The sequence below is a fragment of the Ranitomeya imitator genome, chromosome 1 (genome assembly GCF_032444005.1).
Source record: "Ranitomeya imitator isolate aRanImi1 chromosome 1, aRanImi1.pri, whole genome shotgun sequence".
Lineage (NCBI taxonomy): Eukaryota > Metazoa > Chordata > Amphibia > Anura > Dendrobatidae > Ranitomeya > Ranitomeya imitator.
The window spans coordinates 712,447,894-712,473,835 of NC_091282.1; the positions used below are offsets into that span (position 1 = coordinate 712,447,894).

At 45.4% G+C, this 25,942-nt stretch overlaps 1 protein-coding gene across 5 annotated transcripts in view; it reads right to left on the bottom strand.

Annotated features, from left to right (window-relative positions):
* Nucleotides 1-24,167: 24,167 nt before the first annotated feature.
* The window catches only part of ACTN1 (actinin alpha 1), a 146,324-nt gene continuing 144,549 nt past the window's right edge, over nt 24,168-25,942 (bottom strand). For all 5 annotated transcript variants that reach the window (XM_069732279.1, XM_069732296.1, XM_069732291.1 and 2 more), the window contains one exon: nt 24,168-25,065. In XM_069732279.1, coding sequence (XP_069588380.1) covers nt 24,907-25,065 — 159 coding nt within the window. In that variant the 3' untranslated portion in view covers nt 24,168-24,906. The remainder of the gene's footprint in view (nt 25,066-25,942) is intronic.

Genomic DNA, 25,942 nt, shown 5'->3' on the forward strand with positions numbered 1-25,942 from the left:
TATCAGTGTCAGACTGGGGTGACAAGGGCCCACCAGTAACATTGACTTTGGGGGGCCATTTTTCACCTGCTTGCAAATATTATACTACCTTCATTCACAAATTTACCTATATCTCTATATAATAATAAACTGAGTAGTGTGGTTAATGAATGATGAGATGCTGCTTTTTTTCTGTACAGAGTGAATTATGACAAGTACTGCCCATACAGTGGGGTTGGGGGCCCAGATCTACATAGGGGCCCACCGGGGGATTCCCCTGTTACCCTCTGGGCCAGTCCGAGCCTACACTGTATATAGTAGTCTATACGACGGCTCACATTGTATATAGGAGGCTATACTGGGGCTTACACTATATAAGAGGCTATACGGGGGCTCATACTATATACAGGAGGCTATACAGAGGCTCACACTGTACACAGTAGGCTATATATGTGCTCACACTTTATACAGGAGGCTATATAGGGGGCTCACAATGTATACAGGAGGCTATATAGAGACTCACTATATACAGGAGGCTATATGGGGATCACACTGTACACAGGAGGCAATATAGGGGCTCACTACACAGGAGGCTATATAGGGGTTCACATTGTATACAGGAGGTTATATAGGGGCTCACACTGTATACAGAAAACTATAGAGGCTCAAACTGTACACAGGAGACTAAATAGAGGCTCACCCTGTATACAGGAGGCTCATACTGTATACAAGATGCAATATAGGGGCTCACACTACACAGGAGGCTATATAGGGGCTCACACTGTACACAGGAGTCTATATAGGGGCTCACACTGCACACAGGAGGCTATATAGGGGCTCACCCTGCACACAGGAGGCTGTACGGGGCTAACACTGTACACAGAAGGCTATATAGGGGCTAACACTGTACACAGAAGGCTATATAGGGGCTAACACTATACAGGAGACTATAGAGGCTCACACTGTAGACAGGAGGATATATAGGGGCTCACATTGTACACAGGAGGCTATATATGTGCTCACACTGTATACAGGAGGCTATATAGGGGCTCACACTGTATACAGGAGGCTATATAGGGGCTCACACTGTATACAGGAGGCTATATATGTGCTCACACTATACAGGAGGCTATATAGGGGCTCACACTGTATACAGGAGGCTATATAGGGGCTCGCACTGTATACAGGAGGCTATATAGGGGCACACACTGAATATAGGAGGCTATATATGCGCTCACTGTATACAGGAGGCTATATAGGTGCTAACACTAGAGGATACTATAGAGGCTCACACTGTATACAGGAGGCTATATAGGGGCTCACTGTATATAGGAGGCTATATATGTGCTCACTATACAGGAGGCTATATAGGGGCTCACGCTGTATATAGGCTATATATATGCTCACTGTATACAGGAGGCTATATAGGGGCTCACACTGTACACAGGAGGCTATATAGAGGCTCAAACATTATGCAGAAGGCTATACAGGGGCTCACTGTATACAGGAGGCTATATAGGGGCTCACACTGTATACAGGAGGCTATATGGAGGTTCACACTGTACACAGAAGGCTATATAGAGGTTCACACTGTACACAGAAGGCTATATAGGGGCTCACTTTACAGGAGGTTATATAGGGGCTCACACTGTACACAGGAGGCTTTATAGGGGCTCACACTGTACACAGGCTATATATGGGCTCACTGTACACAAGAGGCCATACAGAGGCTCACACTGTATACAGGAGGCTATATAGGGGCTCACACTGTACACAGGAGGCTATATAGGGGCTCACACTGTACACAGGAGGCTATATAGGAGCTCACACTATACAGGAGGCTATATAGAGGCTCACACTGTACACAGGAGGCTATATACAGTCATGGCCAAAAGTATTGACACCCCTGCAATTCTGTCAGATAATACTCAGTTTCTTCCTAAAAATGATTGCAAACACAAATTATTTGGCATTATTATCTTCATTTAATTTGTCTTAAATGAAAAATCACAAAAGAGAATGAAGCAAAAAGCAAAACATTGATCATTTCACACAAAACTCCAAAAATAGGCCAGACAAAAGTATTGGCACCCTCGGCCTAATACTGGGTTGCACAACCTTTAGCCAAAATAACTGCGACCAACCGCTTCCGGTAACCATCAATGAGTTTCTTACAAAGCTCTGCTGGAATTTTAGACCATTCTTCTTTGGCAAACTGCTCCAGGTCCCTGATATTTGAAGGGTGCCTTCTCCAAACTGCCCTTTTTAGATCTCTCCACAGGTGTTCTATGGGATTCAGGTCTGGACTCATTGTTGGCCACCTTAGAAGTCTCCAGTGCTTTCTCTCAAACCATTTTCTAGTGCTTTTTGAAGTGTGTTTTGGGTCATTGTCCTGCTGGAAGACCCATGACCTCTGAGGGAGACCCAGCTTTCTCACACTGGGCCCTACATTATGCTGCAAAATTTGTTGGTAGTCTTCGGACGTCATAATACCATGCACACGGTCAAGCAGTCCAGTGCCAGAGGCAGAAAAGCAACCCCAAAACATCAGGGAACCTCCGCCATGTTTGACTGTAGGGACCGTGTTCTTTTCTTTGAATGCCTCTTTTTTTCTCCTGTAAACTCTATGTTGATGCCTTTGCCCAAAAAGCTCTACTTTTGTCTCATCTGACCAGAGAACATTCTTCCAAAACGTTTTAGGTTTTTTCCGGTAAGTTTTGGCAAACTCCAGCCTTGCTTTTTTTTATGTCTCGGGCAGGGCCGCCATCAGGGCATTACAGCCGTGACTGGCGTATGGGGCCCGGTGAGCAGAGGGGGCCCGCATCGGGCCCCCTCTTACCTGCTCACCGGGCCCCTACCGGCAGCCACAGGCTGAACCGGGCCCTTAGCGGCGGCCGGCGCTACAGCTGTTTAACACTATTGACGTGCGGGTCAATAGTTAACAGCCGCAGCGTGCAGGTCGCCGGCGTCTGACGTCATTGTCAGTCGCCGGCGAGTGCACGCTGCAGCTGCGTGGAGAGAGCAGGAGCGGCTGAGCGCGGCAGGTAAGCAGAACTTTTTTTCTTTTTTATTATTGAGAGCGGCGATCCGGGGGGGGGGGGGGGGGCAGGGCAGTAAAGCTGGACACAAGGGGGGCAGAAAGCTGGACACGGGGGGGGGGGGCAGAAAGCTGGACACAGGGGGGGGTCAGAAAGCTGGACACGGGGGGGGGCAGAAAGCTGGACACGGGGGGGGGCAGAAAGCTGGACACGGGGGGGGCAGAAAGCTGGACACGGGGGGGGGCAGAAAGCTGGACACGGGGGGGGGCAGAAAGCTGGACACGGGGGGGGGCAGAAAGCTGGACACGGGGGGGGGCAGAAAGCTGGACACGGGGGGGGGCAGAAAGCTGGACACGGGGGGGGGCAGAAAGCTGGACACGGGGGGGGGCAGAAAGCTGGACACGGGGGGGGGCAGAAAGCTGGACACGGGGGGGGGCAGAAAGCTGGACACGGGGGGGGGCAGAAAGCTGGACACAGGGGGGGGCAGAAAGCTGGACACAGGGGGGGCAGAAAGCTGGACACAGGGGGGGGGGCAGAAAGCTGGACACAGGGGGGGGGGCAGAAAGCTGGACACAGGGGGGGCAGAAAGCTGGACACAGGGGGGGGGCAGAAAGCTGGACACGGGGGGGGGGGGGCAGAAAGCTGGACACAGGGGGGGGCAGAAAGCTGGACACAGGGGGGGCAGAAAGCTGGACACAGGGGGGGCAGAAAGCTGGACACAGGGGGGGCAGAAAGCTGGACACAGGGGGGGGGCAGAAAGCTGGACACAGGGGGGGCAGAAAGCTGGACACAGGGGGGGGGGCAGAAAGCTGGACACAGGGAGGGCAGACAGCAGGACACAGGGGGGGCAGGAAGCTGGACACAAGGAGGCCAGAAAGCTGGACACGGGGGGGGGGGGGGGGGGGGGGGGCAGAAAGCTGGACACAAGGAGGCCAGAAAGCTGGACACAGGGGGGGGGGCAGAAAGCTGGACACAGGGGGGGCAGAAAGCTGGACACAAGGAGGCCAGAAAGCTGGACACAGGGGGGGGCAGAAAGCTGGACACAGGGGGGCAGAAAGCTGGACACAAGGAGGCCAGAGAGCTGGACACAGGGGGGGGGGCAGAAAGCTGGACACGGGGGGGCAGAGTGCTGGACACAGATGGGGCAGAGTGCTGGACACAGATGAGGCAGGATTGGAAACAGATGGGGCAGAGTGCTGGACACAGATGGGGCAGGATTGGACACAGATGGGGCAGAGTGCTGGACACAGATGGGGCAGAGTGCTGGACACAGATGGGGCAGAGTGCTGGACAGAGATGGGGCAGAGTGCTGGACACAGATGAGGCAGGATTGGAAACAGCCGGGGCAGAGTGCTGGACACAGATGGGGCAGGATTGGACACAGACGGGGCAGAGTGCTGGACACAGATGGGGCAGAGTGCTGGACACAGATGGGGCAGAGTGCTGGACACAGATGGGGCAGAGTGCTGGACACAGATGGGGCAGAGTGCTGGACACAGATGGGGCAGAGTGCTGGACACAGATGGGGCAGGATTGGACACAGATGGGGCAGAGTGCTGGACACAGATGGGGCAGAGTGCTGGACACAGACGGGGCAGGATTGGACACAGATGGGGCAGAGTGCTGGACACAGATGGGGCAGAGTGCTGGACACAGATGGGGCAGAGTGCTGGACACAGATGGGGCAGGATTGGACACAGATGGGGCAGAGTGCTGGACACAGATGGGGCAGAGTGCTGGACACAGATGGGGCAGAGTGCTGGACACAGATGGGGCAGAGTGCTGGACACAGATGAGGCAGGATTGGAAACAGCCGGGGCAGAGTGCTGGACACAGATGGGGCAGGATTGGACACAGACGGGGCAGAGTGCTGGACACAGATGGGGCAGAGTGCTGGACACAGATGGGGCAGAGTGCTGGACACAGATGGGGCAGAGTGCTGGACACAGATGGGGCAGAGTGCTGGACACAGATGGGGCAGAGTGCTGGACACAGATGGGGCAGGATTGGACACAGATGGGGCAGAGTGCTGGACACAGATGGGGCAGGATTGGACACAGATGGGCCAGAGTGCTGGACACAGATGGGGTAGAGTGCTGGACACAGATGGGGCAGGATTGGACACAGATGGGGCAGAGTGCTGGACACAGATGGGGCAGAGTGCTGGACAGAGATGGGGCAGAGTGCTGGACAGAGATGGGGCAGAGTGCTGGACAGAGATGGGGCAGAGTGCTGGACAGAGATGGGGCAGAGTGCTGGACACAGATGAGGCAGGATTGGAAACAGACGGGGCAGAGTGCTGGACACAGATGGGGCAGGATTGGACACAGACGGGGCAGAGTGCTGGACAGAGATGGGGCAGAGTGCTGGACAGAGTGCTGGACACAGATGGGGCAGAGTGCTGGACACAGATGGGGCAGGATTGGAAACAGATGGGGCAGAATGGAGACATATGGGGCAAGATTGGAGACAGATGGGGCAGGATGGATACGATGGAGACAGATGGGGCAGGTTGGGGAGATCATATGGGGCAGAATGGATACTCATGAGGGCAGGATGGGAGAACATATGGCTGGAGCCTGGAATGAGACACACGGGGGCTAGGATGGCGAATATTACCATAGGGGCTAATTAAGGGATATTATTATTGCAGTGATGTATTTATTTTATTTTTTGAGTATACTGTTTTACATGGGGGGGGCGGTTCTGTTACTGTGTAGAGTGATACTATGTCGCCTTCTTCATGTGGTGTAATGTAGAAGTTGGGAAAATTAAGTAATGTGTTCTACAAGCGGAACTCGAGATAACTGTGTTATTTCCTGCAGAGACGAGTCCTGGCTGGATGAAGTGATGGCGGTCTGTGCTGGATGAAAGATGAAGGACTTCACCTAGAGACGTCACTGGTGAGTCAGTGTTACCTATACACTGACACTATACACTGTATACTATATACAGAGGTCCTGTGTACAATGTCACCAGTGATCACTGTATTACCTATACATTATATACAGAGCTCCTGTGTGTAATGTCACCGGTGATCACTGTATTACCTGTACACAGACACTGCTTACTAATTACAGATCTCCTGTGTATAATGGCACTGATGGTGATAGTATTGTGGGTTTTTTTTTTTATTACTGATCAGTATTGTAGTATTCAGTCATTGGTGGTAATATGCGGTCTGGTCATGGTGTAGCGGTATTTGTTCCTTGTATTTTATATTATTCGATCAATGTGGTGGTAATATGTCATCTGGTCATAGTGCTGTGGTATTTGTTCCTTGTATGTAGTATTATAGGTCATTTTAAAAATTGAAAAATAAATAAAAATATACCTAAATTGTATTGCATATTTTAACAAATATTTAATAGGTTACAGTAGAGTAGGGCCCGGCCAAAAGTGTCTACCGTGTTATGGTGGCGACTTAAAAAATCTTTTGGCCAAAACAAAAGCTGCAGCTATATGTGTGATCTGGTGATGGGAACTGTTAATGTGTGATTGGTGAGAAGTGGAGATTTTCCAAGAGAGAGCAGTGGGACTGTGGGCAGTTCGTGGGGTGGAGCCTGGAGGCGGGGCTGGGGTGGAGCCTGGGCAGAGTTTCAAGGAGGCCCCGAAAATTTTGCCAGTATGGGGCCCCAAAATTTCTAGTGGCAGCCCTGGTCTCGGGGTAAGAAGTGGGGTCTTCCTGGGTCTCCTACCATACAGTCCCTTTTTATTCAGACGCCGACGGATAGTACGGGTTGACACTGTTGTACCCTCGGACTGCAGGGCAGCTTGAACTTGTTTGGATGTTAGTCGAGGTTCTTTATCCAACATCCGCACAATCTTGCGTTGAAATCTCTTGTCAATTTTTCTTTTCCGTCCACATCTAGGGAGGTTAGCCACAGTACCATGGGCTTTAAACTTCTTGATGACACTGCGCACGGTAGACACAGGAACATTCATGTCTTTGGAGATGGACTTGTAGCCTTGAGATTGCTCATGCTTCCTCACAATTTGGTTTCTCAAGTCCCCAGACAGTTCTTTGGTCTTCTTTCTTTTCTCCATGCTCAATGTGATACACACATGGACACAGGACAGAGGTTGAGTCAACTTTAATCCATGTCAACTGGCTGCAAGTGTGATTTAGTTATTGCCAACACCTGTTAGGTGCCACAGGTAAGTTACAGGTGCTGTTAATTACACAAATTAGAGAAGCATCACATGATTTTTCGAACGGTGCCAATACTTTTGTCCACTCCCTTTTTTTATATTTGGTGTGGAATTATATCCAATTTGGCTTTAGGACAATTCTTTTTGTGTTTTTTCATTTAAGACAAATTAAATGAAGATAATAATACCAAAGAATTTGTGATTGCAATCATTTTCAGGAAGAAAATGAGTATTATCTGACAGAATTGCAGGGGTGTCAATACTTTTGGCCATGACTGTATGTGCTCACACTGTATACAGGAGACTATATAGGGACTCACACTGTATACAGGAGGCTATATAGGGGCTCACACTATACACAGGAGGCTCTATAGGGGTTCACACTGTACACAGCAGGCTATATGGGGGCTCACAGTATACAGGAGGTTAACACTGTAAACAGGCTATATAGGGGCTCACACTGTATACCGGAGGCTATATAGGGGCTCACATTGTATACAGGAGGCTATACAGAGGCTCACACTGTATACAGGCTATATATGTGCTCACACTGTATACAGGATGCTATATAGGGGCTCACACTGTACACAGGCTATATAGGGGCTAACACTGTATATAGGAGGCTATATAGAGGCTCACACTGTATATAGGAGGATATATATGCTCACACTTTATACAGGAGGCTATATAGGGCCTCACACTGTAAACAGGAGGCTATATAGGGGCTCACACTGTACACAGGAGGCTATACAGGGGCTCACACTCTATATAGACTATATATGCTCACACTTTATACAGGAGGCTATATAGGGCCTCACACTGTAAACAGGAGGCTATATAGGGGCTCACACTGTACACAGGAGGCTATACAGGGGCTCACACTCTATATAGACTATATATGCTCACACTTTATACAGGAGGCTATATAGGGCCTCACACTATACAGGAGGCTATATAGGGGCTCACACTGTGTACAGGAGGCTATATAAAGGCTCACACTGTACACAGGTTATATAGGGGCTAAAAATGTACACAGGAGGCTATATAGGGGCTCACACTGTATACAGGAGACTATATATGTGCTCACACTGTACACAGGAAGCTATATTGGGGCTCACCCTGTACACAAGAGGCTATATAGGGGCTCACACTGTACATATGAGGCTATATAGGGGCTCACAGTGTATATAGGAGGCTATATAGGGGCTCATACTGTATACATATAGGAGGCTATGTGGGAGCTCATACAGTATATAGGGGGCTATGTGCGGGCTCATACTGTATACATGAGGCTATATAGAGGCTCACACTGTATACAGTGCCTACAAGTAGTATTCAACCCCCTGCAGATTTAGCAGATTTACACATTTGGAATTAACTTGGCATTGTGACATTTGGACTGTAGATCAGCCTGGAAGTCTGAAATGCACTGCAGCAAAAAAGAATGTTATTTCTATGTTTATTTTTTTTTTAAATTGTGAAAAGTCTTTTCAGAGGGTCATTTATTATTCAACCCCTCAACCCACCAGAATTCTGTTTGGTTCCCCTAAAGTATTAAGAAGTAGTTCAGGCACAAAGAACAATGAGCTTCACATGTTTGGATTAATTATCTCTTTTTTAAGCCTTTTTTGACTATTTAAGACCCTCCCCAAACTTGTGAACAGCACTCATACATGGTCAACATGGGAAAGACAAAGGAGCATTCCAAGGCCATCAGAGACAAGATCGTGGAGGGTCACAAGGCTGGCAAGGGGTACAAAACCCTTTCCAAGGAGTTGGGCCTACCTGTCTCCATTGTTGGGAGCATCATCCGGAAGTGGAAGGCTTATGGAACTATTGTTAGCCTTCCACGGCCTGGACAGCCTTTGAAAGTTTCCTCCCGTGCCGAGGCCAGGCTTGTCCAATGAGTCAAGGCTAACCCAAGGACAACAAGGAAGGAGCTCCGGGAAGATCTCATGGCAGTGGGGACATTGGTTTCAGTCAATACCATAAGTAACGTACTCCACCGCAATGGTCTCTGTTCCAGACGAGCCCGTAAGGTACCTTTACTTTCAAAGCATCATGTCAAGGCTCGTCTACAGTTTGCTCATGATCACTTGGAGGACTCTGAGACTGACTGGTTCAAGGTTCTCTGGTCTGATGAGACCAAGATCGAGATCTTTGGTGCCAACCACACACGTGACGTTTGGAGACTGGATGGCACTGCATACGACCCCAAGAATACCATCCCTACAGTCAAGCATGGTGGTGGCAGCATCATGCTGTGGGGCTGTTTCTCAGCCAAGGGGCCTGGCCATCTGGTCCGCATCCATGGGAAGATGGATAGCACGGCCTACCTGGAGATTTTGGCCAAGAACCTCCGCTCCTCCATCAAGGATCTTAAGATGGGTCGTCATTTCATCTTCCAACAAGACAACGACCCAAAGCACACAGCCAAGAAAACCAAGGCCTGGTTCAAGAGGCAAAAAATCAAGGTGTTGCAGTGGCCTAGTCAGTCTCTCCTGACCTTAACCCAATTGAAAACTTGTGGAAGGAGCTCAAGATTAAAGTCCACATGAGACACCCAAAGAACCTAGATAACTTGGAGAAGATCTGCATGGAGGAGTGGGCCAAGATAACTCCAGAGACCTGTGCCGGCCTGATCAGGTCTTATAAAAGACGATTATTAGCTGTAACTGCAAACAAAGGTTATTCCACAAAATATTAAACCTAGGGGTTGAATAATAATTGACCCACACTTTTATGTTTAAAAATTTATAAAAATTTAACTGAGCAACAAAACTTTTTGGTTTGTAAGATTTATGCATCTGTTAATAAATCCTGCTCTTGTTTGAAGGCTCTAACTTATTTGCATCTTATTAAATCTGCTAAATCTGCAGGGGGTTGAATATTACTTGTAGGCACTGTATATGAGGCTATATATGTGCTCACACTTTATACAGGAAGCTATATAGGGGCTTACACTGTATACAGGAGGCTATACAGAGGCTCACACTTTATACAGGAGGCTATATAGATCCTTACACTGTACACAGCAGGCTATATGGGGGCTCACAGTATACAGAAGGCTCACACTGTACACAGATTATATAGGGGATCACAGTGTATACCAGAGGTTATATAAGGGCTCACAGTGTATACCGGAGGCTATATAGGGGCTCACACAGTATACAGGAGGCTTTATAGGGGCTCACACTGTATACAGGAGGCTTTATAGGGGCTCACACTGTACACAGGAGGCTATATATGTGCTCACACAGTATACAGGAAGCTTTATAGGGGCTCACACTGTATACAGGAGGCTATATAGGGGATAACACTATATAAGAGGCTATATATGTGCTCACACTGTATACAGGAGGCGATATAGGGGCTCACACTATACAGGAGGCTATATAGGGGCTCACACTGTATACAGGAGGCTATATAGGGGCTCACACTATACAGCAGACTATATAGAGGCTCACTGTACACAGGTTATATAGGGGCTAACAATGTGCACAGGAAGCTATATAGGGGCTCACACTGTACACAGGAGGCTTTATAGGGGCTCACACTGTACACAGGAGGCTATATAGGGGTTAACAATGTACACAGGAGGCTATATAGGGGCTCACACTTTATGCAGAAGGCTATACAGGGGTTCACTGTATACAGGAGGCTATATAGGGGCTCACACTGTACACAGGCTATATAGGTGCTCACTATACAGGAGGTTATATAGGGGCTCACACTGTACACAGGAGGCTTTATAGAGGCTCACACTATACACAGGAGGCTAGATGGGGGCTCACTGTACACAGGCTATATAGGGGCTCACTGTACACAGGAGGCCATACAGAGGCTCACACTGTATACAGGAGGCTATATATGTGCTTACATTGTGCACAGGAGGCTATATAGCGGCTCACACTGTACACAGGAGGCTATATAGGGGCTCACACTGTACATGGTAGACTATATAGGGTCTCATACTGTATACAAGGCTATATAGGAGCTCACACTGTATACAGGAGGCTATATAGAGGTTCACACTGTACACAGGAGGCTTTTTAGGGGTTCACACTGTACACAGCAGGCTATATGGGGGCTCACAGTATACAGAAGGCTCACACTGTACACAGACTATATAGGGGCTCACAGTGTATACCGGAGGTTATATAGGGGCTCACAGTGTATACCGAAGGCTATATAGGGGCTCACACTGTATGCAGGAGGCTTTATAGGGGGTAGGGCTAGGGGTAGGGTTAGGTTATTTTCAGCCATTTTAACCCTAAAAAACTTCCTAGAAAACACACAGACTCTGCATAGAAAACTGCATAAAAAAAGCATCAAAAAACGCATTAAAAAAAGCACCAAAAAAAGGACCTGCGTTTTCTGCAAAGAGCTGCGGTTTCAGTCCTGAAAAAAAAAAAAAGGAGGGAAATCATGAACGTGTGAACATAGCCTCCTTTATACAATAAGGGTATGTGAGGGCTTTTACTGTATATAGGAGGCTATGTGCGGGCTCCTACTATATATGGGAGTTCATATTGTATATAGGAGGCTATGTGCAGGCACATTCTATACAGTGGATACGGAAAGTAATTTGGTAAATTCAAAAAAGTTCATTTTTTTCTTATAAATGTACACTCTGCATCCCATCTTGACTGAGAAAAACAGAAATGTAGAAATTTTTGCAAATTTATAAAAAAAAGAAAAGAAAAAAAGAACTGAAATATGACCATGTGATAAGTATTCAGACTTTGGAAGAAGCAGCAATGCGAAATGTGCATTAGGGGGTTTCGCACACGTGGTCCTTCAGTCTGATCTGGTGGTATGTCGTCCTAAGGGCTATATGTATATTTGTTATAGAGATTGCCATGCACCAATGTGATACTGTCACTTTGCACTTTACATTTCTGAATTTTCTTTTTATGCAGTGTTTGTGGTTACCTATATATATATATATATATATATATATATATATAAAATCGTCTAAGGGGCACTTCCGTCTGTCTGTCACGGAAATCCCACGTCGCTGATTGGTTGCGGCCGTCCGGCCGCGACCAATCAGCGACGGGCACTGTCCAGCCGCAAATTCGCCCCTTCCTACTCTGTCAGTGCCCCCTCCATACTCCCCTCCAGTCGTCATCTCGCGAGACCGCAATGCATTCTTGAGACCGGAGCGTCGTGAGGAGCATTGCTAAACGTCTCGCCTGGATCCGGGGGCCGCCAGAAGGTGAGTATATAACTATTTTTTAATTCTTTTTTTTTTTTTTTTAACAGGGACATGGTGCCCACATTGCTATATACTACGTGGGCTGTGTTATACACTGCGTCTCTGTGCTATATACTACATGGGCTGTGCAAAATATTACGTGGCTGGGCAATATACTACGTGGCTGTGTTATATACTGCGTGAGCTGTGCTATATACTACGTGGGCTGTGCTATATACTACGTGGGCTGTGCTATATACTGCGTGGGCTGTGCTATATACTACGTGGGCTGTGCTATATACTACGTGGGCTGTGCTATATGCTACGTGAGCTGTGTTATATGCTACTGGGCTGTGGAATATTTCTCTGCTGTATCTGTGCATCACGAATCGTGGTATATGTTAAAGAGGGTGGCCCACTGAAACTCTTTCGACCGGGGCCCTCAAAAACCTGGAACCGGCCCTGGCTTCACTGATTGTTCGCGGCCAGCCGGGCGTGAACAATCAGCGACAGGCGCAGTCCGGCCACGAATTGGCGCGGAATTTGAACCACGCTTCGCTAATTGGTCGCGCCCGGCCGGCCGAATCCTGTGTATAAATTGCATTATTCTGAAAACTTCATAAATAAACTGCATACATATTCTAGAATACCCGATGTGTTAATCGGGCCACCATCTAGTTAGGATATAAATATATATACATTTATTAGGTTATTAAGTAGTGCTTGGCACACTGTAAAATATATAGGAAGAACTATAAGGAGGATTGCAGCAGGATATATTTTTTTAAATCAACATAAGGATGTAATTCTTTCCATCACACTAGAGGGCAGTAAAATAATAATAAATATATATATATATATATATATATATATACATATATATATACATATATATATATATACATACATAACCATCCTACGTACTTCTTTATTTTTGATTGTGGAGATTTGTGACTGCATTTTTTCCTCCTTGTTTAAAAATATTTAAATCCACATGGGTATATAATAAATATAGCTCCATATTTCCATATAAATGAGGATGGCTTTTTTTTTTTTTTAGAACAATTATATATGTTAAAACAATTGTTTATTATTGACACCACTTCTTACTTGAATGTACCATGTATTGTCTATTCATGTGCTACCTTATAATTTATATGTTTTACTTAATGTGATTAATAAAGATTTGTTGATTTTATTATAAGTTCTCCAGTCTTTTTGGTAGGATAATATGGTTGCTGTATAGGAGACTTAGTATTTTGTGCCCTGAATATCGGATATTGATTCGTAATTCAATAGATGTAGCCAAAGAAGTATAGTAAAGCTACCTACTAATATACCACAACCATGTGAAGGTGTTATTGTAAAAGGGGATACCCAGATCAGTAACAAATTAGTAGAAAGTTAATCTTCTCATATACAGCAATAAATCACTTCTTATAGCCATCAACAAATTTCTTACAACTCTAACCTGGAATTTTGGACCACTCTTCTATTGCAAACTGCTCCAGGTTTTGTCATAGTTGAAGGCGCCTTCTCTCAAGAGCTATTTTTTTAATCTCTCCACAGGTGTTCGATAGCATTTAGAGCCAGACTCATTGCTGCCGCTTCAGAACTCTCCAGCATTTTGTTTCCATCAATTTCTAGGGACTTCTTGAAGTATGTTTAAGGTCATTGTCCTGCTGGAAGACCCATGACCTACAACGCAAACCCTGTTTTCTGACACTGTGCACTACATTGTGACCCAAAACCCTTGGGTAATTTTCAGATTTCATGGTGCCTGCACAGTCAAGGCACCAAGTGTCAGAGGAAGCAAAACAACCCCAAAACATCTTTGAATCACCACCATATTTGACTGTAGGTACTGTGCTCTTTTCTTAGTTGGCCTTATTCCACTTTCAGAAATGATGGAATGATGTGCTTTACCAAAAAGCTCCATCTTGGTTTCATCTGTCCAAGAGACGCTTTCCCAGAAGGATTTTGTCTTACATACATTTTGGCAAACTGCAGTCTAGCTTTTCAATATATCTATATCAGCAGTGAGGTCCTCCCAGGTGTACTGCCATAGCGTTTTATTTCATTCAAATGACAACGGATAGTTTGAGCTGACCCTGATGTACCCTGCGGGACAGCTTGCATTTCTTTTAAACTTTATTGGAGCGGCTTATCCACCATCCGGACTATCCTGGGTTGCAACCTTTTATCAATTTTTCTCTGCTGTTCACAACCAGCGATATTAACTACACTGCCATGGATTGTAAACTTGTTGATTATGTTGCGCACCGTGGAAAAAGGACCATCAAGATCTCTTTAGATGGACTTGCAACCTTGAGATTGTTATTATCTTTCATTCTTTTTTATCTCAGACAGTTCTCTTTTTCTGTTCTCCATGCTTAGTGTGGCGCACACATACGCACAATTTGAAGATTGAGCCAAGTTGTCTCCTTTTTATTTGGTTTCAGGAACAATCTTCAAATTGCCAAGACATGTTACTTGCCACAGGTGAATTTGAACGAGCATTACATGCTTGAAACAAAGTTATTTAACCACAATTTGGGAAAGGTGCCAACAATTTTGACAGGATCACTTTTGGGAGTTGTATGTGAAATGACATACAATTTGCCTTTTTCTTATGGTTTTTTTTGTGCTGTTCCAAACACACAAAGGAAATAAACATGTGTATAACAAAACATGTGTAATTGCAATAATTTTCTAGGAGAAATATATAATTTTCTGGAACAATTGCAAAGGTGGAAACACTTTTTGCTAGGACTGTAAAGAGTGCATACAAAAATGAGGTCGTTACTATGCAGCTCATTTAGGAGACATGACTCCTGACTTGTGGAGCCCATCAGGGATCTGTATACCATGACACCAATAAAGTGCCTAGTGCATATCATGCATTGAACAACAAAAAATGGAAGAACCCCAAATCCCAATGCAGAATATCAAATTTATACAACTTACCGTCAGACCATGTCACCATGTGCCCCCTTGATGCACGTTTTGCATCGTGCTTCATAATAAGGGGTTGAGTAAATGGGGGTAAGGGTGTCATACACCCCTCTCTTCCCATCTGGCTCCAGTATCTGCACAAGCACATTTGCAGCACGCTTAATGGAATCCTTAAGTCCTGGAAGTTCCTGGTGCGGAGTCCAGTGACACACCGCCACCCCCCCAAGATGCGTCATTAGGGGCACGCTACAGTCACGTCTGACAGTAGATTATAGCCCCCATGCACAATAGACTTACATTGGCCAAACTTGCCAATAGCCATGGGTTCTCAACAGTCCAATGTGTATGGGGGCACCGGACACATGATGTTGTGGGACGTCCTGTATGTCAGATTTCAAACTGCCGATCCATTTTTTTTTGTCTACCTAATATATGCCGCCACCAAAGACGTCCGCCAGTGTCTCTCATAGTAGGGCACAGGAGTACTTGATAGTGAGCATTTCTGTATATGTGAAAGACCACCAAGATAGCTGCTGGTTGAACCATTGTTTGGTTGGCAGCCATCTAAAGTAGATTGGGACTTAAGGCCCACATAAAAATTATACTAAAGGCCCCTTCACATTAAGCGACGCTGCAGCGATACCGACAACGATCCGGATCGCTGCAGCGTCGCTGTTTGGTCGCTGGAGAGCTGTCACACAGACCGCTCTCCAGCGACCAACGATGCCCGTAACCAGGGTAAACATCGGGTAACTAAGCGCAGGGCCGCGCTTAGTAACCCGATGTTTACCCTGGTTACCATCCTAAAAGTAAAAAAAACAAACAGTACATACTTACCTAACGCTGTCTGTCCCAGGCGCTCAGCTTCTCTGCACTCCTCCTGTACTGGCTGTGAGCACAGCGGCCGGAAAGCAGAGCGGTGACGTCACCGCTCTGCTTTCCGGCTGACCGACGCTCACAGCCAGTACAGGAGTGCAGAGCACAGCGCCGGGGGACAGACAGCGGTAGGTAAGTATGTAGTGTTTGTTTTTTTACTTTTAGGATGGTAACCAGGGTAAACATCGGGTTACTAAGCGCGGCCCTGCGCTTAGTTACCCGATGTTTACCCTGCTTACCAGTGAAGACATCGCTGGATCGGTGTCACACACGCCGATCCAGCGATGTCCGCGGGAGATCCAGCGACGAAATAAAGTTCTGGACTTTCTTCAGCGACCAACGATCTCCCAGCAGGGGCCTGATCGTTGGTCGCTGTCACACAGAACGATTTCATTAACGATATCGTTACTACGTCACAAAATGCAACGATATCGTTAACAATATCGTTATGTGTGAAGGTACCTTAAGGGTAAGTTCACATAGGGCATTTTTGCTGCTTTTTTTCTGCAGCAAAACCTGATCATCTTGGCAGGAAAGAAGCTGCGTCAAAAACGCAGGTTTAGGTGCGTTTTTTCCTCTTTGTCCATGCTAATGTCCTTGAATTTTCAGCAGCAAAAATGCAGCCCATAACACCTGCGTTTTAGCTGCATTTTTTTCAACACCCATTCAAGTCAATGGGTGAAAAAAGACAGCAAAAATGCTGAAAGAATTGACATGCTCTATGTCCAAAAAAACGCAGCAAAACAAAATACTGATCACATAAAAAAAACAATGTGTGTGCATGAGATTTCTGAAATCTCATAGGCTTTGCTGGTATTGTAAAAAGCAGCTGAAAATTAGCATAAAAAAAGCAGCAAACACGCCCTGTGTGAACTTACCCTAAAGTTATCTGAAACAGTCAGGCTTGGCTGGCAATATAATGTATGGAGGCCTCCTGACTTGTCCCCCAATCATGTCGAGGGACAGATGGATACGACCTGTTGAATTCCACCTTTTGATCCGACTGTTTTGCCTGGAGATTAGCGGGCAGCGTCTCTCTCATAGAGAACACAGGAGCACTTAGTTGTTTATACAGGCCAATTGGACATCAGTTTCTGGTAACGTACGGCCTCATGAAGCTTCAGGGATGTAATTTACACTGTGTTCCAAATTATTATGCAAATTGGATTTAAGTGTCAAAGATTTAATTTTTTTTTTTTTTTCAAATAAACTCATGGATGGTATTGTATCTCAGGACTCAATGGATCACTAAAATCAATCTTAAACACATGTGATAATTAGTTTTCCAGGTGATTCTAATTAAAGGAAAACTACTTAAAATTATGTTCCACGTTATTAAGCAGGCCACAGGTTTCAAGTAATATGGGAACTAAAAATGATCTCTCTGCTGCTGAAAAGCATTAAATAGTGCAATGCCTTGGACAAGGTATGAAAACATTAGATATTCCACGAAAACTTAAGAGTGGTCATCATACTGTGAAGAGATGTGTGACTGAAACAGAACACAGACAGAGTTCATGCAGATAAAGGCATAACGAGGAAGGTTTCTGCCAGACAAATTCATGGGATTAAGAGAGCAGCTGCCAAAATACTATTACAAAGCAGCAAACAGTTATTTGAAGCTGCTGGTGCCTCTGGAGTCCCTCGAACCTCAAGGTGTAGGATCCTTCAAAGGCTTGCTGCGGTGCATAAACCGAATATTCAGCCACCCTTAAACAGTGTTTAGAAGCAGAAATGTTTAAAGTGGGCCCAGACATATAGTACATGAACACTAATTTCCAAATAGTCTTGTTTACTGATGAGTGTCAAGCAACCCTGGATGGTCCAGATGGATGGAGTAGTGGATGGTTGGTGGATTGCCACCATGTCCCAACAAGGCTGCGACGTCAGCAAGGTGGAGGAGTCACATTTTGGGCCAGAATCAATGATAAACAGCTGGTAGGAAGCTTTAAGGTTCCTGAAGGTGTGAAAATGACCTCTGCAAAGTATTTAGAGTTTCTGACTGACAACTTTCTTCCATGATCTAAAAAGTAGAAACGTGCCTTCAGGAGCAAAATCAATCATCCTCATGCATGACAATGCCCCATCTCATGCTGCAAAGAATACCTCTGAGTCATTGGCTGCTATGGGCATAAAGGAGATAAATTCATGGCGTGGCCACCATCTTTCCCTGACCTCTACTGAAAAAAAAAAATCTTTGGAGTATCATCAAGCAAAAGATCTATGAGGGTGGGAGGCAGTTCACTTCAAAACAGCAGCTCTGGGAGGTTATTCTGACTTCATGCAAAGAAATACAAGCAGAAACTCTCCAAAAACTCACACGTTCAATGGATGCAAGAATTGTGAAGGTGATATCAAAGAAGGGTTCCTATTGTCAACATGTCTTGGCCTGTTAGGAGGTTTTGGAGTTAAATAGTTTTTTTGTTCAGTGAATGTGACCTCCTAATGCTGCAAATTCCACAAATGAGCATTTTCAGTTCTTTAAAACACATCAAATGTTTAGAAATTCTACTGTGCCTAATAATTTGGAACAGAGCATTTTGAGTTTTTATTTATTTTGGAGATTATACTGTTATCATTGGGAGGTTTCTTCAATAAAATTCGATGTATAATCTAACGGGTGATGACTTTTATTAGACTGACTGTCCTTTGCACCGACTATTTAGGAAAATCCGAGAAAAATATAATTTGCATAATAATTTGGAACACAGTGTATAGGAAAAGAGGAACAACACTATTACATTTTATTTATTTAATCCGAAAAGAAGCCAGTGTTTATAAAAAATATACAAAAGATGTTACAAAAGGGGACAAAACCATATGGTATATACAATCACATAAAATAAAAAGGGATTACAAAAGAGAAGTACTTGACCTGATGTCAAGGAAATGGAACAGACCTTAGTGGAGGGGAGCGCTCTGGTTAAAATATTGAATAATCCTACAGCGAATTGTATCTCCCAGAACTGAAGAATGATTATAAGTCACTAAGTGAATTTGGTAGATAATCGTCACTCCCACCTACCTCCACTTGATGACCCCAGAGGGAAGTTAAATGGTCCCAAAAAATTATCCGCAACCTTCAAGATATCTGCCCACCCAGAGGTCCCAGGCAGGAGATATTAATTCCCAACATGATTTTAGCTTTTCATAGATATGAAACAATGCATATACAGCTCTGGCAAAAATTAAGAGACCACTGCACTGTTTATAAAAATCAGCTTCTCTACATGTCCGACAGCCATTCCATTCCAGTGTCAGTTGAATTCCAACCAGAGTACACCTCATTCTTCTTAACTAGCTATTGAACCCGTACTATGCCCGGGTGGCGAGCATTTATATTGGTATAAGGTCTCCATCCTGGTATGTGTTGCTTCCATCCTGCGCCCTAATCTTAATCTTGTCATGTGCTGCTACCATCTTGCACCCCCATCCTGTCATGTGCTGCTCCCATCCAGAGCCCCCATCCTGTCATGTGCTGCTCCCATTCTGCCATGTGCTGCTCCCATCCTGCGCCTCCGTTCTGTCATGTGCTGCTCCCATCCTGCGCCCCCGTTCTGTCATGTGCTGCTCCCATCCTGCGCCACCGTTCTGTAATTTGCTGTTCCCATCCATATGCCCCATACCCTGCTCCATAAAGGTTGATGGCCCCCATAAGATGCCCCATAGTATATGCCTCATATGCTGCTCCACTATGGTTGATGGCCCCCATAAGATGCTCCATAGTATATGCCTCATATGCTGCTGCATTATGGTTGATGGCCCCCATAAGGTGCTCCATAGTATATGCCCCGTATGCTGCACCATTATGGGTGTTGGCCCCCATAAGATGCTCCATAGTTATTGCCTCATATGCTGCTCCATTATGGTTGATGGCCCCCATAAGATGCTCCATAGTATATGCCCCGTATACTGCTCCATAAATGTTGATGGCCCCCATAAGATGCTCCAGAGTATATGCCTCATATGCTGCTCCATTATGGTTGATGGCCCCCATAAGATGCTCCATAGTATAAGCCCCGTATGCTGCTCCATTATGGTTGATGGATGGCCCCATAAGATGCTCCATAGTATTATATGCCCCGTATGCTGCTGCGATATATAAAAAAAAAATAACATACTCACCTATCGTCGCTGGGCGCCGAGTGCTGGGGGGCCTGAGCAGGCGGGGACACCGGCGCGCTGTTGGGGTCAGGTGCCGGAGCCGCCGCTAGCTCAGGCCCCCGACACTTGCTATATTCACCTGTCCCGTTCCAGCGCTGCGCGCCGCTCCATCTTCCAGGTCCTCTGGCTTGCGGACTGCTGCTCCCGGAATCGGCGCATGCGCAGTCCGCGCTTTCTGGCGCCATTTTCTTAAAGACACACTGCAGTATCCAAGAAAATGGCGCCGGAAAGCGCAGGCGCCGATTCCGGGAGCAGAGGGACATTCATGGCCCGGAATCAGGGGGCCTAAGTAAGAAATAGCTGTGGCATGAAGTGCCACAGCATCATGAGGGTGGGATCGTGTGCACACGCCCCCTGTTTCCAGCTCCTAAATACCCCCCTGCTCCAGGAATCGACGCCTACACAGTCCACGCTTTCCGGCGCCATTTTCTTGAAGACACACTGCAGTATCCAAGAAAATGGCGCCGGAAAGCGCGGACTGCACAGGTGCCGATTCCGAGAGCAGGAGGACCAAGAAAATGGCTGCGGAAAGCGCGGACTGCGCAGGCGCCGATTCCGGGAGCAGGGGGACATTCATGGGCCGGAATCAGGTGGCGTAAGTAAGAAATTGCTGTGGCATGAACTGCCACAGCATCATTAGGGCGGGATCATGTCCACCGTGTCCCCACGTGCGGGTTACGGTTCATAAATGTCCCCCTGCTCCCGGCAGTCGGCGCTTTCCGGCGCCATTTTTTTTTCTGACACTGGCTATAACGTAACGCTAGGAGCGTCGCGCCTGCGCAGTCTATAAAGGCTTCGGACAGAGTGACGCTCCCAGCGTTATATTATAGATGTGGAAAGTATAAAAAACCCTGCTGTGATGTTCACAATCCTCTTGCAATAGGACAAGCTGGATGGCAAAACAAGTGCTAGCAATATCCCAAAAGTAATAGGAATTAAAAAATAACTTTTAACCATGCCAAAGGAGTTGAAACGAAAAGTCTTGAGTGAGGAAAACGGCGGCTCAATTCTGGCTTTACTAGCAGAGGGATACAGTGAGCGTCATGTTGCCTCCATCCTTAACATTTCTAAGATGGCAGTCCATTACAAGGTCAAGCAGTAGACATTGGGAACAACAAAGCTACAGACCGGCAGAGGGCGAAAACGACTCTCCACTGACCGGGATGACCGTCATCTTTTTCGAATGTCACTCAGCAACTGCAGGCAAATGGCAGCTGGGGTTAAGTGCACGGCAAGAACAGTTCGTAACAGGCTCCTGGAGGCAGGATTCAAGTCATGTAAAGCTAGAAAAAAGCCTTTCATCAATGAGAAGCAAAAGAGAGCCAGGCTGAAGTTTGCCAAAGACCATAAGGATTGGACCTTAGAGAACTGGAGTAAGGTAATCTTCTCTGATGAGTAATTTTCAGCTTTGCCCAAAACCTGGTCTAATGGTTAGTTGGAGACCTGGAGAGGCGTACAAGCCACAGTGTCTTTGTGAAATTTGGTGGAGGATCGGTGTTGATCTGAAGATGCTTCAGCAAGGCTGGAATTGGGCAGGTTAATCTTTGTGAAGGACGTATGAATCAAGCCGCATACAAGGTTATCCTGGACAAACACTTGATTTCTTTCTGCTCAGGCAATGTTCCCCAACTCTGAGGACTGGTTTTACCAGCAGGACAATGCGCCATGACACACAGCTAGGTTAATCAAGGTGTGGATGAAGGACCACCACCTCAAATCCCTGTCATGGCCAGCCCAATCTCCAGACCTGAACCCTATTGAAAACTGCTGGAATGTAATAAAGAGGAAGATGGATAGTCACAAGCCATCAAACAAAGAAGAACTGCTTACATTTTTGTACCAGGAGTGGCATCAGGTCACCCAAAAGCAGCGTGAAAGACTGGTGAAAAGCGTGCCAAGACGCATGAAAGTTGTGAATAAAAATAGGGATTTTTGTGTACTCCCCGTAAAATCCTTTTCTCCGAGCCATTCATTGGGGGCAGCATACATCCACGGTCTGTGTCCCCCAATGAGGCGAAGGAGAAATCATGGTTATTCCACAAAATATTGATTTCTGAACTCTTCCTTTGTTAAAACATTAGTATTGCTGTTTCTAAATGATTATGAACTTGCTTTTTTTTTGCATTATTTGAGGTCTGCAAGCAATGCAGTTATTTTTGTTATTTTGAGCATTTCTCATTTTCAGAAAATAAATACAAAATTTATTGCTTGGAAATTCGGAGACATGTTGTCAGAAATTTATAGAATAAAAGAACAATTTACATTTTACTTAAAAATATACCTATAAAGAGAAAAATCAGACAAACTGAAAATTTTGCAGCGGTCTCTTAATTTTTGCCAGAGCTGTATATTGTTATCCATCGAGCCAATACTATTTTGGGGCTGATACGCAGACCACAGTGATGTAAACGGGTTATGTTCGCCACGACACGAAAAATAGACCTCCCATAAATCTGGGACCTATGCCTGTCAAAAAAAAATATTCATAGCTAGAATTTTGGCTCCATAGAGTCTCCATGTAGCTCTTTTGAACATAGTAAGAGTTATCTTTGATGAAGACGTCTTGTCTGTTCTCAGTCAGATAACCCAGTTCAATTACCTGTTCTCAGCAGGTAATCATAATTCAACAGGGGGTCATGTGGAGTGTTTAACGTGCTAACTATTATTGAAGCCATGCTTCAATGTTCAACATGAAGGTGACACGTCCCCTCACAAGAGATGGTTTTGATATTGCTCTCATTTTACCATTAAATTTTTGACACAGATGTAATTTTTTTTTTTTTTTTTAAACCATGGAGAACAATCACTAGCAATCTCTGCCGGCACTGAGCAGTCATTGACCACTCCTGCTGACGTCAACAGACAGAGCAGCTGCTTCTCTTCCACTCTGCACTGTTGACACGGTGTGACTGCCAATGCTATGCTGATTGAAAGCCAGCATCCCGCTGCATAAATGAAGAGAGCTGGCTGTCAACCAGCATGACGTCAGCAGTCACGCATTGCAAACAAAGCGGCTCGGAAGAAGAGCTGCTCTGTTGATGTGGAGCAGCTGACTCGCCAGCAGGAGCAGGCGGTGACTGTTCCAAGCAGGAGCAGAGTAGAAAAGGCAGATAATTAGCAACTATCATCCTGTTTTTGTTTGTATTTTTACTATGGGCCTAAAAATTAAGATAGTCCTAAAAACCATTTTAACGCTTTTCTTTCATTTACAGCTCATTGCCTTGGAGACCGACCACCGTTGCTAGAAAAGTAGAACATGCACAGTGCTTACATGCTCTGGTCTACCGACCTTGTAAGCACGGTTTTGAAGCTGGCCATTATTGCAAAGGTTATCTCCTATTCCTGACAACATTTATCGCACTGCTTAATAGCTAGACAGCAAGCTGTAAACAAAAGAAAAACGTTAATATTTTAAGAATGGCTGAACATCTGAAAATTTTAATAAAGTAGTAAATTGTAAAAGTGCTTGTTTTCACAAGCCCCATCTAACAGCACTCATCTATGACGATGGGAATAACCCTGTAAGTAAAGGAATTGGCAGCCTGTATAACAATATTAGCTCAGCAAGTAAAGAACATATTAACATACAACAACGAATCATTTGGTTATGGATCCTCACCTGACCATGACATCTGTGCACAGAAGCCAAAGTCGATGCACGATGATCTCAATGCAGACGCTGGATAAAGCTCAGATGCAAATTCAACATTTAAAAAAAAAAAAAAAAAAAATGACACTCGAGTAATAGCATAAATTGTATTATTAAATGTAATTTATTTGAAAGTAGCCAATAACACAAATGATTAAAATTTAAACAAGAATTTCTTTAATAAGGTTTGTGACAAGCAGATATTGAGGACAAACAATCATTGAAGCTTCATGTCTCTAAACAAACCATGTTTAGCAACATTAAAAATAAGATGACGAGCTGGTGACGGGACGCGGCATTCCTTATATAACATTAAATATTGAAAAAAAGACTAAATGTTCTTACTTAGAAAAATACGGACCCTCCCCATGAGGTCGCATTTCCACCATGACATCGTTCACTTTAACTCAGTTTGTCAAAAAAATTGCATTTGGTGGAAAAAAAATATATATATATATATAGATCTGGCTATACCACGGCTACTAAACAGTCATTGCCCTCCTCCCCCCTTATGTGGTAGCAAAAAAAGACGGTTGAAGGAGCCGAAACCTTCAGCTTTTCTCGTCAGACGCACTACAAAGAAAGGTTAATTGCTCTTTTATGTTGGCAGAAAAATACATTTCACCTTTTTAACTCTCATAATAAAATATGCATTTAAAGGTCTGTAGTAAAAACTTTTATTTGTAAACCATTGCTTTAAGGTCAAAGATGGTTACCCCTTCCGGCGGCAGCAGCAGAGCGATAAGGGCTCCGCACACTAGAGGGGTGGAAAGAGTGACTTTTCATCTGGTGAGCTATGGAGACACAGAAAAGGCGTGAAAGCTGAAACCACGTTGCGTACAGGAGTGGCGGACAGTCAGCGCTGCGGTGACGTCGAGGCGAGTAGTACAGAGTTAAAGATCGCTTTCACCGTACAGCGCTGTAGAGAATGACATATAGTCCAGAGCTCCTGGGGCGGCGTCATGTCCCATGTAAGGTGCCATCCTGGCAATGCAATACTCTGCTTGGTCTGGAGGAAGCTCCCGGCGCAGCTCGTCAGCAGTGATGTAGTTCTAGAATAAAATACACAATAAAAAAGGCAGATTATAGGTTTCCGATTCCTGGGCATCGCACATCACCATCTACTTTCACATTTGACCAATTCACGGATTACATACTTATTAAGGTTGAAGGAAGACGTTAAGTCCATCTAGTTCAACCCATAGCCTAACCTAACATGCCCTAACATGTTGATCCAGAGGAAGGCAAAAAAAACCCATGTGGCAAAGAGTAAGCTCCAGATTAAGAACAGGGAACTCTAAAGGGCTGGACAACTACTTGTGGAGGAACTGAGCATTATGATGATATGTTGGACTGCAAGGGCACATATACTGTTCTTGCACGGGGTCCACTTCTGTCTGTGTCCATCCCTGGGAGTACAGAATGTTATTATTTTATAAGGTTGATCATAGTAGGCGAGAAGGGGATCCAGCGCTAACTCCATGCTGTGTCTCCCTTCAGTCTCCAGATCAGTGGATACTCCAAAAGGTCAGAACGCCACCAAAAGGAATACACCTAGCGATATGCCAACAAAAGCAAAACATCAGTGATGGAATAAATGTCGTGCTTTGCATCAGGGATTTCACTGCGCTTTCCAGGACACAATACGGTCCTGACAAATACAATACTTTTCTGCTGCATGGCAGATGATCAGCACCCTAAGGTGACTTGGCAGAGTGATCTCTTCATTTAAGACCTCATTCAGTTATCCGGTATTCACGTAGAAGTTCCATCCGTGTTTATCATTAATACAATACACCTATTATAGTCTAAGAAGATGTTCACACACCCATGTATTTTTGCAGACCGCCTGTCGGCGGAAAAACAATCACTAAGAAGCATCATGGATCAAAATTTCCCATACAAATCTATGGGTCCATAAAAACCACA